This window comes from Ptychodera flava, chromosome 14, assembly GCF_041260155.1.
Source record: "Ptychodera flava strain L36383 chromosome 14, AS_Pfla_20210202, whole genome shotgun sequence".
In the NCBI taxonomy this organism is placed as follows: domain Eukaryota; kingdom Metazoa; phylum Hemichordata; class Enteropneusta; family Ptychoderidae; genus Ptychodera; species Ptychodera flava.
The window spans coordinates 7,976,587-7,996,262 of record NC_091941.1 but is presented as its reverse complement, the minus strand read 5'-3'; the positions used below and the strand labels follow the sequence as shown (position 1 = coordinate 7,996,262).

Sequence of the window (19,676 nt, the reverse complement as noted above, 5' to 3'; positions counted from 1 at the left end):
TGTTAGTTGAAGTTCAGATAATTGGAGTATATATATACATATACACACCACACACACACATATATACATATGTTTATTAAATATGATACATATTACTTCTTGTATGAAGAAATTATCTGTCAACTAAAATTCTTGCCACTTTTTTACTCCCTCTCTCAGAGAAATCATTTTTTCATTTGTGCCGGTTGCCGGTTTTGGTCAAAAAATCAGTTTCTCAAAAATACTCATAGCTTTAGTTTACATGTTCTCAGGTATGGTCTTAATGTGATATGTTCAAATTATGATGAATCTTCAATTGTGTATTTTTGCAGCTATTTTTGACATTTTTGTCAGGCCATCCTGAAATAAGCTATCAAAGATTTCCACCCTCTTCATCAACATGCGTGTAGCAAATAGTTATTCTCTACATAACACAGCGAAGCTATATCTGCCACTTGGTCACTTAATGTTTTACATGACATGACAAAAGTGAATTGGTAAAGAAATGTCCGGCAGCACCAAATGGACATGTATAGGCAAACATCACCTGCTTCAGAATGCTGGAATAAGGAAAGAATAGAAGCAAACTGTAATGCAGCAAGATCATCAATGGAGAACTAAAGAGAAGTCATTGTGGACTCAATCTGTAAAACAAGATCCAATGTTCAGTGATAATAGTTATATTCTACCGGTAGATAGTAGGCTAAAAGCATGTGACACAAACTGACTTATAAAAGACTGCCCAGGAATTACAATTATATGATACAATTAATCCAAGTACTCCGTATAGGTTAGGAAGGGGTGTCACCCTCCTCGATACAGGTAAGTCTGTGAATTTTACATGTTCAAGCAAAGTCATTTGGTTAGACAAAGTGATTTCCTATTACCGGTATTGTGATAAATCACAGGGGCACAAGACATTATCAGTCATGGCAAGAGTGTAAAAAAATTAATAAATTTATGATTATGAACAATGTTGAAAAAATTAAATATTTCTGTCATTACTGTACCCAACTGCACTCCAATCCTGAATGATGACCAGTTTTCATGCCATTTTCGCGCAGTTGTTGTATAGACCCTGTTGTTAATAAATTTATGATTATGAATGTTCTTGACAAAAATGATATTTCTGTCATTATTGTATACTTACAAAAGTACCCTAAAGCACTCGAATCCCAAATTGAGATCAGTATTTACGTCAAACTTACGCAGTTGTAGTGCAGACCCTCAAATGATGGTTACAGCAACAGCACTGCTCAGTAACTGATCATGATGTGCAGTCATAGAACTGCCTCGACAGACTCTCTGAACAGTTACTGTTTAAACAGTCTGCCGTGTAACTGCTGCTGCAGTGTAACTATATTGATCATATTTCTGAGGGTCTGTGCTACAACTGCGTGAATTTGGCTTAAATGCTGATAATAATTTAAGATTTGAGTGCTTTCGGGTACTTTGTAAGTATACAATGATGACAGAAATATTATTTTTTTATCAAGAATAAATTTATTTAATAAGAGGGTCTGTACTACAACTATGCGAATTTCGTATGAAAACTGATATCATACAGGATTGGAGTGCAGTAGGGTACTTTCTTTTGTAATTGTAAGTATACAATTATGAGAGAAATATTCAATTTTTATCAACAGTGTTTATAATCATAAATGTATTAATTTTTTTACGCTCTTGCCATGACTGATAATGCCGTGTACCCCTGTGGGTAAATTTGTACACTTGATCCGACTGCAATCCATCTCAGCAGAAAACGATAGTAGCTTTATTTATCTTCAGCTGTTGACCGAGGGCGCTGCATTCTCAGAGGAGACATCTTTGAAACAAACACACTTTACTATATATATCTTAGCAAATTTGAAAATGGCGTTCACTTTCGTAGCGCTATGCTATCTTTTGGCGATGATACTGTCAGCGGTGCTGATATTTTTTGCAATCTACCACGTGAGTATATAAAAATCATTCATTTACTTCAAGAGTCAGAATACAGGAAGTAGTATTCAGCATAACACTGCAATGTCCATCTACCAATGGCATGCAACATGGCATGTTCGTAATACATGTACTTGTGTCAAGGTGTGAACAGGCGTTTACCTGTGGTAAGATGGTTTAACAGGTGGCCGTTTTCAGTTGTCGAAGTCAATTGATATGAGTTTGTGGTCAGGGTACATTGTCTGATGCAGGGTTCTGATTTTTTGGCGATGTACATGCATGTTCACAACCCTGTAGGCTGTACAGTGTACTGGATTTCCCAACCTTGCACTGGCTTCAGACACTTGTTATTTGTTTTTGTCGAGGGAGGAGTGTGTGAATGGAAACACAATACTTTGTCAGAACTTACAGCGAATCCTGTATTCGAACCGAAATCATCCTATTTTTTCATTAATCTGTCTGCGTATTTGTTTATTTATTTATTATGTAGCTATGATTATTTTATCCATAGTGAAATATTTGCATAGAGAAGGAAATATGAAGTGACATTCTCTATTTCAATTTGTAAAATTAAAAACAGTGTTACAGTACTTTATTACCAAATGCCAATAGTTTACCTTACTGCAGACCTACAGCTCTGCCACTTTTTTTGCTTTATGTTGTCAGGGGTTGAACATACAGCCATCGGAGTAAGTGGTGGGGCTACGAGTCCACAGCAATATTTGACTTTGCAATTTTTGCATGGATTACAAAAAATCGATAAGAAAGGTTTCTGGCATTAACCTTTGCAGTTTGATGTTTCATTACCAGAAGATGTGTAACCCTGTGATTGGTACTGTTTTGTCCATAGGAAGCAAGGCATTGTGCCAAACCACAGTCCATTGATGGAGGAACTGTGGCCAAACACTGTACAAGTGCCATGTACTCATTGACGTTAAAATGTGTCAAAACTCTCTAGCTTTAAATTGGACAGTGCCAGTGATAATGATCATCTTCAGAACTGAAAGTTTACTTTGCCGTGGAATTAAGAGCCTGTCTAAAAAGTTCACAACCTTTTTATCCATTCCGCACTATACATACATAATTGCAGGGTCAAAAAATCAGCTGTTGGTGTTATAAATATTTTACATTTTATCCAATAATTAGAAAAGAGGCAATTACATCAAAACTCTTTGTTTGGTAAACCTTCAAACTTTTATTCATAAATTTTGTAAATCTAGGGCTGTCTGTATGTGACAAAATTTACCGTACTAAAGAAGAGAGGGCTTATCAAAATATTTGTACTGAGCTTTAATATCAAACATTCTATGCTGATGAACTTTTCTCAGGGCTCTCATAGATGCAATTGTTGATAGCATCGTAGAAGTCAACACCAACACTTAAGATTACATAAGACAGTTTGAGATGTCTTGAAGGATTCCCATGACAACCAACCGCAATTTGAAAAATCAAATGTTCTTATGATGTGAAAGACGTCAGGTGAAGTGTTCATTTGATTCATAATGACAGAGTTTACTGTTTTAGACATCTTCATGAATACAGCACCATTCTCACACCAATAATGGAAAGCCATTAGATTAAAATATGGATGTGTAGGAAAATTCATTTGAAAACATTGTAAAAGCGAAGTTATGTGAATAGCTATTTGCTAAAAAGTCATCAAGAATGAGTCAGTATGTTAGGGGTACCATTAAAAGATATTGCTGAAATTAATTACGTGGATAGCTGTTTTCCTTTTTGTCTGTTTGTCATTATTCAATTTAATTGGGTTTTTTATGGGGGTGTACCATAGGACAAAGTGAATGCCTCACAAGCAGGTTACAATTTGATGACTTTGACTATGCAGTGTTACTGTGGTGGGTGTCACCATGACCCTTGGCTTGACCCTTCGTCAAATAATAGCCCGCCATCATTATGATATGCATTCACAACTACAATTTTGCAATGGTTAGAACACTATTAAGAAGTTTAACGTTCGGCACAGAGGACAGTTGGTTTTTTAGTCATTCTTGTGAAACTGGACAGTGGAAAGTGCATGCTATGTCACCCAGCAATTCATAAATGTTACAATGTCTGTAAAAGTAGACTGCTATGATTCCATGGCAATGCCACACCAGAAATTTACCATATGTCATCTTCATATCTCCCTCCCAACCCAAGTTTTGAAGAGCAGAAAAAGTAGAGAGATGTCACACAATTTGTCTTAATGCTGTAACCTGCTTTTACTTCTATTGCTCTCATTAATTATTAAAACTCAATTTATTAAATGAGGCCACATGGATGAGTAAACAGCATCTTCTCAACAAAGATATGAATGTATTAACGCAGTAGCAGAATCCTTGAACTCGGGTATCACAAACAAAGGACTGTTTTTACATGTATGCACCAATGTGATTATGTTATTTCAAATGACAGCACAAAAATATTGAATGTAAATTTATCTGGAACATTACATATTGCATATTGTATTGATGCAAGGCATGGTTTCACCCATTTCATGTCAAGTCATTCAAAATCAAGATGAAAGTCAAGATTCCCAGACGATGACACTCACATTGCTGTATTAAAAACACAGCCATGACTAACACTGTTGAAGTTCATATCATGTGTATGCATGTCTTACCGAGATATGTCAGTGAAACTCATGTACATATATGTTTTTAAAAACCTTCAAATGGTCAATTCTATGGAAATATGTTATCAGTAAACTATTTTGTTATAGTGTTTCTCACCAGCTTGACCTGATAGCAATAGAGGAACTTGGCCAAAAAGGGGTAAAATTGTAAAATATGCCATGCTTTTTAACTTTGAATATATTGTGTTGATAACAGAGTGGTAGGCACTTGACAAAATAATTATAATAATGATAATAATAATGGGTTCTTATATAGCGCACATATCCACAAGTACATGTGCTCAAGGCACTTTACAATTATTATTACCCCTCAGGTCACTGGACTTAATATGATACCACTCAACTCCCTTGGGGAGCAAACAACAGCTCACAGGAATTTGAATACAACAAATGACAGGACCAGACATGTATTAATTCACACAAAATTAAAGTAACCCAAATAACTAAAATGGTGGCAAGCTTGCTCTTCAAAGTCTCCTGTTGTAAGAATCAGACTATTGGAAACCTAAATTTGTACCAGTCTTCAGAACAACAAGTCATATTAACTGATACGTGAATGATATTAGTCCCTTTGTAGCATTTTTTAATGTGAACAGCCTGTGACACGCACTAACCCTTGCATTACAAAGGCCTTGGAATTAAGCTTTTTAAAATGTATGGATTAATCTTCTTCTCTCTAGAATGATAAACCTTTGAGTCTACACACTGTGTGATGGGAATAAATACATGAAATGTAGGTCTGGTCACTTTGAAAGAAGGCCATCACTGTATTTTTACACTTTTTTTACAGATAATTGCATTCGATGAGCTGAAGACAGACTACAAGAATCCTATCGACCAGTGTAACAGTTTGAATCCGGTCAGTGGATATTTGTTCACCATGTCTTTTTAATTCTTTGTAACTCCCAGAATGCTTTGTCCTGCTGTTGCAACGTCATGGCTTTTTTATGTCATCTTCTTCTTCATTCATCAATAGTCCCCTATCCCAAGGTTACCACCTATGTTGACCTGACAACACTGTATGCAAATGAATCACATGGCAAGTTTTAACCAATAGGATTTCATTTACCAGATCATATCATGTATAATCAGTCACCGTGTCAGTATAACCAAACTTGTATATTTCTGTAGTAAATGAAATGAAAAGTGACCCATGCGGGACTCGAACACCCCCCCCCCCCCCTCCCCTGAATACATTTCTGATGCTCTACCTACTGAGCTAATGGATCAGTTGGGATTACTGTGGTTGGTTCTGTCACTTAGATGTATTCGAGGGATGTGGGTTTGAGTCCCACATGGGTCACTTTTCACTTCATTTACTACAAAATAAATAAAATTTGTATAGTGAGGTGAGTCACAATTTCAAACCCCAAAAATTGTATATCTGAAACCTTTCAACCACAAAATGCAACAGAATAGGAAATTACACCCATTTTTAATGTGGTAAGGATCTTTCTATCAAATTTTGAGATTATTTTGATGTTTATTCTGTCAGTGACCATTTCAAATTTATGCTGTGACTGTTGTCTTTCAGCTTGTGTTACCAGAATACATCATCCAGATATTCTACACAATCTTGTTCCTATTTGCCGGCCAGTTTGGAACTGTCGCCTTCAACATGCCCCTTATAGGATATAATATTTACAGGTACTGTTTTATATACAAAATATGCTTGATTTCAATAAAGAAACCTGCATGCAATAATTTGTGGTGTATTGTATTGATCCCTCCAGTAATAAAAAAATTTAGAAGGTTGATTTAAAATTTCAAAGAAGTATAGGTCTCATTGATTTACAAATTAAAATTTTGTCCTTGAAGTTAATGAGGTTGCTGCAGATTACAGCGCAGTATATGTCTTTCTAGTGTCAATAGGTTATCGTGTCTGTGTTACTTTATCTAGCCTGTTCACCCCAATGCCCTGTAAACTGGCCCAAAATCATCATTGGTAACAACATGTTTTGGCCAAACCATGGTGGTGACTTAAAGGGTGAAAGTAGCTGTAGTAATATTCTGTTTGAATTGTGAATTTTATCCAGCAAGAGTTAAAATGTAATATGCAAGTTACTCCAAAATTATCACCTTTAATACAATCGATATGTACACATTACCTACGATATGCAAAATATCACATATCCTGTACTAATGTCAAGGTTGAAACATACCACTTTCTCTGTAGGTATTCAAACCGGCCAGTCATGACTGGGCCAGGACTGTACGACCCAACAACCATCATGAATGCTGACATCTTGTCCAGATGTATGAGAGAAGGTTGGGTCAAGCTTGGTTTCTATCTCATCTCTTTCTTCTACTACCTCTACAGGTAAGACAGATACGGTACTACGGTGCGTCATGATACAAATGACTTAAACTGTGCAACTTCATTGGTATTATGTGTGTTCAGTTCTTGACGTTGTCTCTGTTGTGAAACTGCAAGTGTTGAATAGTGTTTCAAAGCAAAAAAGTAGCTTGTTCTAGTGCCAGGTGTGATACCAGTATATTTATCCCAATATTTCAATTTATCAAAACATTGATATGAAAATTAACAGTTTTCCTTTCAAACCTTCTACACCCAGACTTTACTTTCAAACTCAGATCAATATGATGAGATCTTGGCTAGCAGTAGCAAGATCCTTCACCATTGATCTATTATTCACAGAACAATGATGTATTAATGTATCATTTGCGTCAGAAATATAAACAATCTGTCCATGTCATTTTTAATTTCCAATATATTCGCAATGTCAAGAACATAATCAATCATTCATTTTCAAACTATGTGTATATCATACTGTGTATATCAATGTTCCACTCTGACCTTATGTATCCCAGATTTTTAGAAGGGACTAAGCCCTTCTTCTTCATTGGATCCACTACAGTCACTAATCTGGAACTGCCACTGTCAAGTTCAGAACTCTGTACATCCTTGAATATCATAGCATAGAAAAAGCCAATATGATGTTACATTAATTTCTGGTGATCTGAATTTGATTATTTATGCTAATCACTATGACTTCACACTATAACCCCCTTCTCATAAACCCTATCACTTCTGAAGATTCACGACCAAAATTCAACTTGGGACAGAACACAAATTTAACAATACATGCCGGTGTTAACTATTGTCAGTTTCATTTTCCTTTTGCAGTATGATTTATGTACTGGTGTCAAGTTCTTCATAAGGAGAGAGGTCAAGCAGAGAAGATGACATCAGATGCATGATGAACACGTGTACCTTGATGGAATAAATTATTTGAGTGCATCCTCTTTCAAAATGTGAGATTTGAACAAAATCAGTAAATGAATTCAATAATACCTTGTTCCTGTATCAGTAGGTCTTTGCTGCTTGCCGGCCCGTGTAAAATTGCATCAAATTTTCAAATGTTAACAATGGCCTGTGTTTGATCGTGGTTGTGCTTTACGCAAAGTGCCACATATTTTGTCACATAGTCCCTTGTGAGCTACAGAAAGATTCAATGAGGCTGATTTGAACCCTTCTGTCCAAGTAGACAAACCCAAGAAATAACTATGTCTCTATTTATTGTACCTCTGCTGTGTTAAAGAGTTGGCACCGACAATCAGAATTACACATGGCACACTGTTGGGCAGAAGTAGAAATATATTTTGACATTGTTCATGTAATATCAGAGAGTAGGTACTGTCATCATCAGCTGACCATCATGGCATGGGCACAAACCCCATTACTTTCAAGTTTTGTGCAGAAGAATGTATTAGGAAGGGGGTTGAAAAGGGGTTCTGAGGAAATGGGTCAAAAAGGGTTTCTGAGGAGATGGGTCTAAAAGGGTTTCTGTTTCCTTGGATCATACTTGTCATCATATCGTCAAAGCAATCAAATTTTTGTATTTTTTTTTTTTTTTTAGTTTTTTATTAAGCTTTTCCATTATGCTGACACAATACAAAGACACAAGACAAGAGACAAAAACAAGAAAGACACACAATAGTGGCATACAGAAAAAATAAGCGCTTTGGAGAAAAAAAAAAATTACACGTCTTTCAGTAATGACCATTTTCTGTTATGGATTTCTATTTTGCCATTATGCTTTGCAATATATTCCTCAACATTCCGTGTTTGTTTTATCATTGCTCTAAATCCTGGAAATATCGGTAAACACTTCTGCATTTTGCACTTGTACAGATATTGTTTCCCAATTATCAAAAGATGGTTTAAGATGCTCGGAAAATCCACGGAACCAAGAATTACATGTTGTAGAGTTGGAAACTCTGAACTACTTACAAATTCTTTATACGATTTGTGAAAAGTATCCCACAGTTCTCTTGCGTAAATGCAAGAATAAAACAGATGATTTCTTGTTTCAACTTCCCTACGACAAAAACTACAAAATGGATCAGTGACATTCAGAGCTTTCATTTTAAAGAGATCGTTATTTGTGTAGAGAATACGATGTAATAACTTAAATTGAAAGCTTCTGGCTCTAGTGTCAATTGTACACTTAAATGGAAGTAAATATAACTTTGAAAGTTCATCAACGGAAATATTAAAATCTCTTAAAATATAAGCAGAACTGGTTGGAAGGGCAGTATTCCTACCCCTTAAGCTGTTGTTAATTACAGTTTTACTGGCTTCAAGAATATTAATAAATTTGTCTACTATGTATACAGAGAAATCATAACAAAAGCAATCAATTTTTGTACTTTTCTAATTGCAACTTTCCAACAAGCAGCAAAGACTTACCAGACCATTGAATCCTATTTGAGAAAATAGCAAAAGATTTTTCGTTAGCAAGCGTAGTTATTCACTTTCCCGATTTTGCGAACTTAAAGTTCAAGAGTACTTTTTGATAAGTTTTAGAATCATGGTACACTTGATTGTATCATGTCCGTACGTAGTACTTTGTGTAGACATTGGATAATCATTGTGCATCTTGTAATTCAAACGTAGTTTGTGTTTTTTGCAAATATATGTATTTAAAAAAAGAGGCAATGATTTTATTAATAATACCTATAGAAATAAAACTTTGAATAGCATAAGAAATCAGTGAGGCAAATTTCATGCAAAAAAGTAAAACAGAGATGTGTAACTCTGGTATCAATTCTTTGACACTTAAAATCTTTTGAATTTAAAAGTCAAATCATCCATTTCACGATACTTTCTTTATGTAAAACATGATCTGTGACAAATATGAATACAATAATTGTCTGATTTTCAAGTCAGCAAATTTATACAATGTGCAGTTTAGTTGTTCCAGGGAACCAAGACCGAATTTCATACTGGATATTTTAAACTGGAATTATGGCCAAAGTTGAAGTATAATGCAGTTTGCACTATGTCTTGTCAAAGGATGGGTCTTACTGATATTTATTTTACAGACACAAGCTATCACCAAATGAAATGTAAGGTGTTAGAAGCCGAATTTAAGCATAACGTCCTGCAGCGGAGTCTTTCAAAGTTTTTATTACCATGCTGGTGCTGAAATAAGAACTGAACAAGTTTTAAGTTAACGAAAAGGGATTTTTAGTAAAATTTTCAAGTCCATGCATTGTTCTTAGTCAGGGTCATATGAAAAGCAGAGATTGTACCTTTATATTCATTCATGGCTTTACAAAGAATGAATTGTTGCCATAACAATATTCTACACAAAAGAAATATCAATCTGTTTTCTGTAACAAGATCCTCATTGCATGTAACTTGGTATTAAAGTGCACCACACTGCCCTACATTGTCACCTTTGTTATACCATACTTGGAGTCAAGATAAAATTAAGGGAAATCTGTATGGGTATCAATTTTAGCATCAACATTTTTCTGACCCTGTCCAATGAAACGTGTATTCAAGAGATCTGTGTTCGATATTAAAAAAACCAAATGTAAATGAAGGTCAGTAGAATGCTTACAAATCATCCAATTGATAAAACAAAAGCCAATCCTGTAGGAGAAATTACATTAAAATTTGATTTTAGAGTACGTTGAATTTCTCAACACTGGAAAGTGTCAGGATTTTTTTTGAATCAATAAATATGCTTGCAATCTGGCCAGTTAAGCATTGATCGACCACAGGACACAAGCCTTACTGTTATGGTAAACTGTGCTACATAAACCAAGTTCTGGAAGGTTGTGTGTAATTTTGCTTGTGTTTTTCTTCTTGCCAGTAGAGTTTTATGCACTTATCAGGGTTACATACTGATCACCAGGTATTTTATTTTGTACCTATGAAAATAATAGGACAACGTAGAGCTTGTTTTTTCCCATTTTTAATGAGACTGGAAAATTCATGTCATCGTGTAGTACTACTATTTTGTGGTAGATTTTATCAATATCACCAGAGTGAGAGACATTGTTATGCTACAATGGATTCAGTCAATAATTCAGGCACAATATAAGCATTTTCTGTGTGGAGTAGTGTAATTCATCTGTAGATCAATGATGTGTGAGAAGTGTTACACATTGAACATTTTCTAAAACGTTAATAAATTAATGTGTTTGTGTATGACATGGGTCAGTTGCAAGAGTATGTTTTCTAATGCATCATTATTAAATGAATTTGTCATCATTTTGATGTAAGATGAAGACTTATTAAAGTCATTAGACTGATAGGCAGGTTTTGAAGTAATGTATCATTTGTGTGTCAGAACCAAGTGTTACCAAGCACACAAGTAGGATGTGTGTATACAGTTTCAGCATGTGATTGCAGTGCATGCTGTTTAAGGCCATGACAGAAATTGGGTCCCACGTGTTTACACAGTGCACCCTCTCACTACCATGGTTTGGCCTTAACCCATTGTTGTTAATGATGATTGTGGATGTATTTAAATAGGGACGAACACGTAAAAGTCACTTTGACTGGAATGAATTCCCCTACAAACTATAAATAGGAACGTCGCTAATCTCAAAACTGAATGTGCATGCAAAAAGCTGAACACTGCTGAACTATTTCTTGTCCATTAAAAAAGAATGTACAAAACATACCCACAGCCCACAATTCACAAAAATGCTTGCTCTTGGACAGATAGCAGAGTTTGCTTTGAATCAGCAGGTTATGATGAGATTCTGTCTTTGTAGGGAAGATTGCTTTTTTGATAGCAAAATTGTCTACTGCCCTCAAGTTTCATTTTGAAATGTTCTGTAGAAAATCAAAAATGGCCAGCTTTGAAATGTACACTTGAAGATGTACCACTGCTTGTATCCTTAGTAAGTTTGTTGTTTTATAGATGTTTTTTATAAGAAATAAACTTGAGGAAAAAAGTCAATGGTGAAGATGGTGATATGTCATTGTTTCAAATGTGACAGTTCTTAAAACTTTGCCATATCATACCGATAAGATTAAAATACCAGAACAATACTTCAGTTATTCACTTTGATTAAGCATCTAAGAACATTGTTCGTACAAGCAGAGTCCTTGTGGGACATAATATTTTCACACAGGTTTCTTCCATAACAAGTTTGTTTGTAAACCAGGTTATTTCGAATATGACACATCTTGTCTGGACAGAAGAAGCCATACGTTATGTTTGTTTGTTGGAAGTGTTCATAATCTGTATGTTCTGAAGAGCCTGATTTCATAAAACCGGCTTCTGAAGCAGAATAACAAAGAATAAAGATCGAGATCTCAACCAGCAAAAAACATTCAGTGAGTGTAAATATTCTTCTGTGATGAAAACAGTCAAAACAAGTTGCTGGATCTGTGGTATCTCTGAAAGGGTATTTTATTTCTTGAGTTGAATTGTACAATGCAATGAAAAACACTAGTAGCGACTTTCACAAAGCAAAACAAAAAAGAAAATCTGAGTTTCCATTTCCTCATTCAAGATTACGCTTGTTTATAAAAATTGTTAAAAAATACAGCAAAGATTTCATTTTTTGCAACTCACATGACTATGTTGACCTTGAAGTCTTTGGTATTTAGAGATTCCGTGAAACCAACCTTGCTGCTTTACCAAGGTCATTGGCATCATGTCAATTGAGCTATGTCAGATGAGAAATCACATTTAGACAGTTTTAAAGGTATACAGTCGCCTGTAATCTAAATATGCCCATATATGGTAAAAGGGGCGTTCCTTGGTATTCAAAATGCCCATGTGAGGGCGCTATTTTTAAACAGCGGCCACCTGCTTAAATCTGTGATTGGTTAGATTTTTTCTTTCCATGGTAACGGTGGCAAGATTGGAACAGGTGACAGTATACCTTTAAGTTTTATGAGTCACTACATTATCATACATTCCTGTGAGTAAATCAATTATGAGTAGTTGGTAGACTTCATAAGTAAAACACAGAGTCTTGTAATAACGATAAGAGATCAACATAAATGATTACAATAAACAATAACATGGTATTGCACTTTGCTGTAAAATCTTATTCAAGTTCAAAGACAAGAAACAGCACTACAGTAAAGAAATTTATTGGCACATGACCACTTTCTTATGCGTATAAAACATTATAAGCCATCTTGTATATCCATGGCATGTTGGTATACAATAAATGTCACGCTGATTTCATGAATGTCAAGTTGGGATGCGAAAGTACCATGATTTCACCATAAGTCACTGAAACAACCCAAATACTCAGTCAAAACCCCCACCAGTTTCAGACACCGTCTGACCAAATGTCCCTCAATACTCGGTTGAAATTAACTGCTGACAAGTGTGACACTAAAGGACAAATCTCTACAAGTACAGGCACTAGTAGACCTAAAGGAAGTTAGTTTAGTTATAGTCTTAAACTGCCAATAGATTCTGCATACTGTTCATCATTGTTTCATTGCCATTACTTGATGTTCTCCATGTTAGCTATGAAGACAAATCTGAAGCCATCTCATGCAAGTAACACACAATTTCACATGCTGTCATCTTTTTTTCCTTGCCAAAGGCTGTCATTTTTTTTCCTTGCCAAAGAGGCTGTGTTATCACCTTGCAGGATGCAATTTATAGCTTCTACTTTCCCTAGCATTAATTTGCCAAGAGAATTGCTATAAACTGAACCGCATTAAAGAAATTTTGTATAAACTTGGCGTTGAATTCAGTTAGGCTGTTGGAGGTCATGGTACTGTCATCACATGCTATGTTGGTCTCTCACATACAAAGGACATGTATAATCAATTAACAAGTTCATGAGATGTAAGTCATATGGTACATATTTCTGTGTGGTAATTGTGAAAAGTATCCAAACTTGTAACAATGCCTTCTGCAGACTGCCTTTTCAAAAAGTAAGTGTGGATGAACATTCTATACTGAAGCCTATACAGCCTAATTCATGTACCAGTAGGCTTGTATTTGGATCAGCATACAAAAATAGGACAAATGTCAAAATTTGCTACATTTGTGCACTACCTCTTGGATGGATTACACTGGAGTTTGCTGTACAGCCATGTAATTTGCATGGTATTTTGTGACATCACAGAGTACATTTATATATCAAGGTGGTGCCTTATCTCAGACATGACAAATGAGATGGACCATGTATGTATATGGAGAAAACAAAACAAATGGTCTGGATTCAGCTCGGGCAATATATTTTCTTTCATTTTCGTTCACCAGGAGGCCTTTAAGCATCCAGCACTGAAGTATAAGATGTAAATGAATGTCATTCTGTTGACACAACTTTTGCAACACTTTGAAAAAAATGAAAAACTAGCAGTCCACTGTTGCAACTTGGAAGACACACCCACTGCCTAACACATGCTCAGTAGTTGTTCTCAAATCACATGGTATATTAACTGGAAACCAAAATGAACATACCTGAATGTCAGGCTATGGAAATTGATTTTAAAATTAAGTAACTGGGTGTCCACAAAGACTTGCTACTTTCGTCTTGATGTTGAGTTGGCAGTAAACAAATACAGTGGATGGTACACAAAATTGACATTATACAATTTTATCAAAGTGAGTGAATTAAGAGAATGCAGGACAGGTATCCGATAAATATTGACTAGTTCATATTCCTTTTGATAAATGATAATAACATATACATTAGCTGCTGCAAAACAGTGATACTAACATATCTGCACATATTCACATACCCCATACCTTTCCATTAAATTGACATTTCCCGACTTGCCTAACTTTGTCACTCTTTAAAATACTCCTGCATTTTTGCTCCAACTACCTCCAGTATAGTTTGGTTAAAAAACTTGTCTACATAATGTTCGGTGCTATGAAACAAATACTGCAAATATTTCAGTTTTCTGCGTACCTTTTGTATGGTTGTATTCTGCTATCAGAGGGTTTTTCCTTGACTCTGTTAGTGTTTGGTAAGTAAAGAATGGGGAAATTCAAGTTACAATCTGCGCATCAGCTTTTGTATCATCAGTGCAAGGCTATGCGTAAATAAAGACAAGAAAAGTGTATCATTTGACTTAACGAAAGAAACTAAGCTTTTGTTTCAGCCACTCTTCTGTCATTTCCTCTGCCTGGCGAATTTCAAACACCTGAAATGATAAAAGAATTCTAAAATATAAATGATTGCAAAACAAACCTGCAAAGAGAACGAATGATGTAATTTCAATATTGCTGATCAGACAATGACTATAAAATGCAACTGTATGTAAAACACACCGATTATGAAACATTTCAGCTAATGTTCCTGTAAGTCATCACTTTGTAGAATATAAGCTGAATTCAAAGGACATAAGCTGTAACTTGTGGCAATTTTTTCAGTATTCTGCTTCTGTATATCAACTACCGTGTCTGACTCTAATCCGTTTGTCATGCTTAAATTTCAAGTATGCTTTTTGTCAACACAGCTTGTATGTGTGTATTGATCATCGTTTATTGTTTACAAATGAATTCTAGTCCGGACTTGAATACAATTTTCAACAATAACAATGGAGATTATACTCATATAGGTTGTGTGGATATGCTAAATACTTGGCATTAAATCACAGCGTAGGGATTCAATGCAGAAAGTGTAGGGAAATCACAAAACAAAAGTTCTGAAAAAATAGCCAAAAGATACAGCTTATGGAGCTTTAAGTACTTGATCTTTGGTGTTGATATTTGAGACTGATCTTGTTTTGCAAGCATTTTCTGAAAATTGTGCATTTGTCTATGAAAGTTCAAGAATCTTTAAAACACATTTTCATTCAGATTTCAGTCACATCTCTGCAGAAACTAATATGAACAGCAGTTGTATGATGATCGATATATCCATCAAGTTGAATATATGGATCTCAAAGCTGCCATCTATGCCCTTGGTTACCCTTTGAGTGCTTTAAATTTTCCTGCCAAAATTTTAGTGCAACACTTTACTAATTTTCATGAAATTTGCTGTAGTTTTTTTGATAATTTTTGACCAAATGGACATCACATTTCATTGGCTACACTTTTTTCATCAAAATTTTGACAAAAATCTGAACAAAATAGACTGTGGTATATTTTATAAAGGTAAAAAAAATGAACTTTGGCACTCAAAATGTTAAAGCTGCTACTGCAAATTCTAGAACTTGAAAGCAAGTGTAAACTGCACCAGCAAATCACTTCATGGCATTACTCTTGGCCAAAACCGAGTCCCTCCTTAACGGAGGGACCATGTCTAAAATTATGCAACACACTTATCTACCCGTTAATAACTGTCACCACTCAATGTCAAAGTGTTAAAAAACATGTACTGTACACAAACACATTCTCACCTTGGTTAGGCCAGTTTCCTGGACAACATGCAGCTTACTTCCTGCATACATCATTTGAAGATCTGGTTTGCAACCTGAAATCAGACGTGAAGTGAACAATTGAAATGCCAACTCCTTTTTAATGTTTACCACATATGTGTCCAAAGTTTCATGAAGATCACAAGCAATTAGATCTAACAATAGGATCTACTGTCTTTGACTTAGTATAGCATTTACACATAGCTGCAATAAAATTAAAACGATTTCCAAAAATGTTTTGACTACAAGAATCTTAAGACATCTTTTGAGAAGTCATTTGAGGTAATTTAATTGAATTACCATCATTATGGAGTGTATACAACAACCTTATCCTTTCTTGGCAATTTACAAATAAAATACTTATCAGAGCATAGAAATGCACAAATGTTTTTACCACCATGGTTTCACCCAAACCCATTGTTGAAAAAGGGTTAAAACATACCAGGCGGAAATATGACTCTCATATGAACTATATATAACCTTTTCCTGCCAAGTCCATATTCACCACCAGGTCAAGATGGTTAAAATTAATGAAACACAACGTATTCCACGTATGTATTTTAACATAATACCGTACATTTGAAGGCTGTTGAAAACATAATACTGTAAAGTTGATTTTTTTCGGACAAAAGATGCTCTAACATACCAAGCCAAGTGGGTGAAAATACGTTATGTTTTGGCTCAATACCGCTTTTTACTGACTTGGCTAATGGGGAAGTGATGCAGTTATTACTGTCTGGCAGGAAAAGGGTTAAAGCACATGGTTGAAAATGTGGCACATGTTCAGATTAAAACTCCAATATGAAATTGTATGCATACCTAGCGGAGTGATGAATATGAATACCAATGGATATGAAATTCTGCCATCATCATGGGTTAGACAATAACTGTAGAGTAGATATCTGGGCTGAGCTGCTGGTAGCTCCTCCTGCAGCTCTTCTAAGCTACAATCCTGGAGGGAACAAAACTGTACTGTGAGCAACCAAGGTGGTGATCTTGAATTTCTCATGGTATTTGGTCTGCTGATCAGATTACATGTAACTACCCTTTGCCTTCGCTAGAACAGGTTTCATTTGGAAGTTGATTAAATGTGGCCCTTATTCAAAAACCTTGACATTTTGCATACATACATTGGCAATGTTACATTGGCAATGTTACTATATCAGTCGCTGTCCTCGTGATCATTTTGTCATATGGCTGCCTGGTACCTTTTTGTGGTTTCTGTAATAATATATAGGTAGTGTAATGAACAAGGATACAGATATCCTGAGAAAACATCTAAGTTGCAAATATTCTAAAACCGTTCACTGTTGTGCCAATGATTATCAGGCAGTTTTAAAACTGACCAAGAGATTGAGAGCTATGTAAGATAGTGACAATTATGAACATTATTCAGCCATTACATGAGGGAAAATGTATCTTTGGGACAGATATTCAAACTCTAAAATTTTATGATACTTTTCTGATGTGGGTTCGGTTTGAAGGGCATGGAGTATATAAAAGTTTTCATTGTCTCTGTCTTCTTTTCATGAAACTAAAAAATTATTAATTTTTCCCAACAGAGTTAACACAGGGATTTTGAATTCAAATGTCAATGAATTTAAGGTTTGTCTCCATAGTACAAAAATTTGTAAGGTGACCCATGATTTTTAATCTTGATTTTGAAAGAGAATGGTTCAAAGTTTCCTTGAGAATAGTTCAAGCAAAAGTGTATGTCTCTCAATTTTAGAAGCCCATGCTACCTTTATGACAGAGGTAATCTGACTGTTAGATATTGGACAGGTCAACATGAGTTATGGCAAAATTTTCACAGTACAAGATATATACACAGTGACATAATGACTGTGGAAGTGAGGAAGATGGATGGAGGGCAGTGTGAGAAACACAAATGACAAAGGGATTCTGGCTTCTTACCTCAAATTCTTCTTCGAATTTCACCATTAATGAGTCTCTGTCAATTTTCACTGTGTATACAACAAAAGAAATGTTTGGTATAATTTTTGGTTTACAAGACAACCACAACTACACTGCACAATGTGGTTAATTGAGGATTTCCTAAAACACTCAATGGCAGAAGGCGGCTATGGCTCATTTGATTAATATGCGCCATCAAACAATAACAAAAGTGTAGTTAGAATTAGAATAGCAAATATATGTCACATATTTTTGGCAATATCAGTAAACAATCAAACAACTAACTTCACTGGAAGCTTGCTGGAATCATTCCATCAGATTTTCAAAATGTTTGACCAGCAACTGTGGTTATTTCAAGAATAGGCCTTAAGGGTTGGAGAAAACAATGCTGGTGATTCCAGAAATTGTTTGTCAATATTGGAGCACAGAGAAGTCAGTCATGACCAATGCTATTTGTGTATGACCTAGTATCTGTCTTTAGTTGATATATGCTGTCATACTCACTGAGAATTGCTGCATTATTCTTTTCTTTGCGAAAACGAAACTTCTTCAACCTGGCCTTCAAATCTTCATCCACTTCACAAATTTGCACTTGTTGAGACTGAAGAACGGGTACAATAGAAAAGGGAAATGTACGATATCAAACCCTTGCGAGGGTTATTCATTCACCTTGTGACAGTGTGAAGATTGGGAGAAGTGGTCTAATTTGCCCCCAAAACAGGATAAATAAGGACAAAAAAATTATATCGAGGCAAATATATGGCAAGACAATGACTTTTTTGAACCACATGAGGGGATAGTTGTAAAAGCATTTTTGTTGCTTCTGTGTAGTGTAACTGCATCATTGTTCACCCTGCTGCTGCTTGGATACATATTTTCTTAAGGTAGCCTGGTAAAATGAGTATTTGTTTGACCCTCTCCTCAAACGTTTCTCAAAAAACTTCGAGATTTGTAGATTCTAGTAATATTGTTTGATTATGAGTGATTGTGGGACGAAGTGGTGATTGAAGCGGTAAAAGTACTCAGTTCATGAACTGAAAATATACAGCGATGTATTTGTTTTTCGCACAGAACATCACAAAGGCATACAACATTCTCAACAGAACACAATAGGGTTGACTCATTTCACTACGGGAACTCACTGTCCATCTTGATTCAAATTCACAGATTCAAATACAACATGCACTATTTGTTAATGGGTGTTAGTGAAGTCGCCATAAAGTTAATTTCTGTGAGCAAAGCCATGGCATTCCCAAGATTAGGCAATTGGCAAAAGACTGCTGTGCATGGTAAGTCACAATCAGGATTCCAAATCAAGTACCAAAGCTTATTGAACCGAAGTTCTTCCCTTCTATTCTAAGCTTGCAACCCAAACAGAAGAAACACATGTAAATAGTAGAAATATCTAAATTATACTATAGACGAGCAGATGTTCGATTTCTGCAATTCTCATGACTCTGTTTGATCAAATGTGGTCTGATTTCCAAGATTTGTCACATTTGCGTATGTCAACAGAGAGAGAGAGAGAGAGAGAGAGAGAGAGAGAAACACCCACCATTTTCCCTGCTGCTTCCGACTTCTTAACCTTTGACC

At 35.4% G+C, this 19,676-nt stretch overlaps 2 protein-coding genes across 2 annotated transcripts; one reads left to right on the top strand and one right to left on the bottom strand.

Moving 5' to 3' along the window:
- Window positions 1-1,772: 1,772 nt before the first annotated feature.
- Window positions 1,773-8,415, top strand: LOC139149178 (protein cornichon homolog 1-like). Its single transcript, XM_070720750.1, has 5 exons — window positions 1,773-1,932; window positions 5,346-5,414; window positions 6,090-6,202; window positions 6,732-6,875; window positions 7,701-8,415. Exons 1-5 carry the CDS (start codon window positions 1,852-1,854, stop codon window positions 7,732-7,734), a joined length of 441 nt encoding a protein of 146 aa, XP_070576851.1. The 5' UTR covers window positions 1,773-1,851; the 3' UTR covers window positions 7,735-8,415.
- A 3,801-nt stretch (window positions 8,416-12,216) lies between these two features.
- LOC139149179 (glia maturation factor gamma-like) lies at window positions 12,217-19,674 on the bottom strand. Its single transcript, XM_070720751.1, has 6 exons — window positions 19,639-19,674; window positions 18,588-18,684; window positions 18,084-18,133; window positions 16,989-17,121; window positions 16,152-16,225; window positions 12,217-14,951 (listed from the first exon to the last, which is right to left on the bottom strand). Exons 1-6 carry the CDS (start codon window positions 19,639-19,641, stop codon window positions 14,880-14,882), a joined length of 429 nt encoding a protein of 142 aa, XP_070576852.1. The 5' UTR covers window positions 19,642-19,674; the 3' UTR covers window positions 12,217-14,879.
- Window positions 19,675-19,676: the final 2 nt, after the last annotated feature.

Excerpts from the sequence above, each read along its gene's own strand:
- LOC139149178 (XM_070720750.1), top strand. The coding sequence starts at position 1,852 with ATGGCGTTCACTTTCGTAGCGCTATGCTATCTTTTGGCGATGATACTG. Across the intron at positions 1,933-5,345 it reads TATTTTTTGCAATCTACCAC|ATAATTGCATTCGATGAGCT; the intron begins GTGAGTATATAA and ends CTTTTTTTACAG. Across the intron at positions 6,203-6,731 it reads ATAGGATATAATATTTACAG|GTATTCAAACCGGCCAGTCA; the intron begins GTACTGTTTTAT and ends CTTTCTCTGTAG.
- LOC139149179 (XM_070720751.1), bottom strand. Across the intron at positions 18,134-18,587 it reads GAATAATGCAGCAATTCTCA|TGAAAATTGACAGAGACTCA; the intron begins GTGAGTATGACA and ends TTGTATACACAG. Across the intron at positions 17,122-18,083 it reads AATTCGAAGAAGAATTTGAG|GATTGTAGCTTAGAAGAGCT; the intron begins GTAAGAAGCCAG and ends TGTTCCCTCCAG.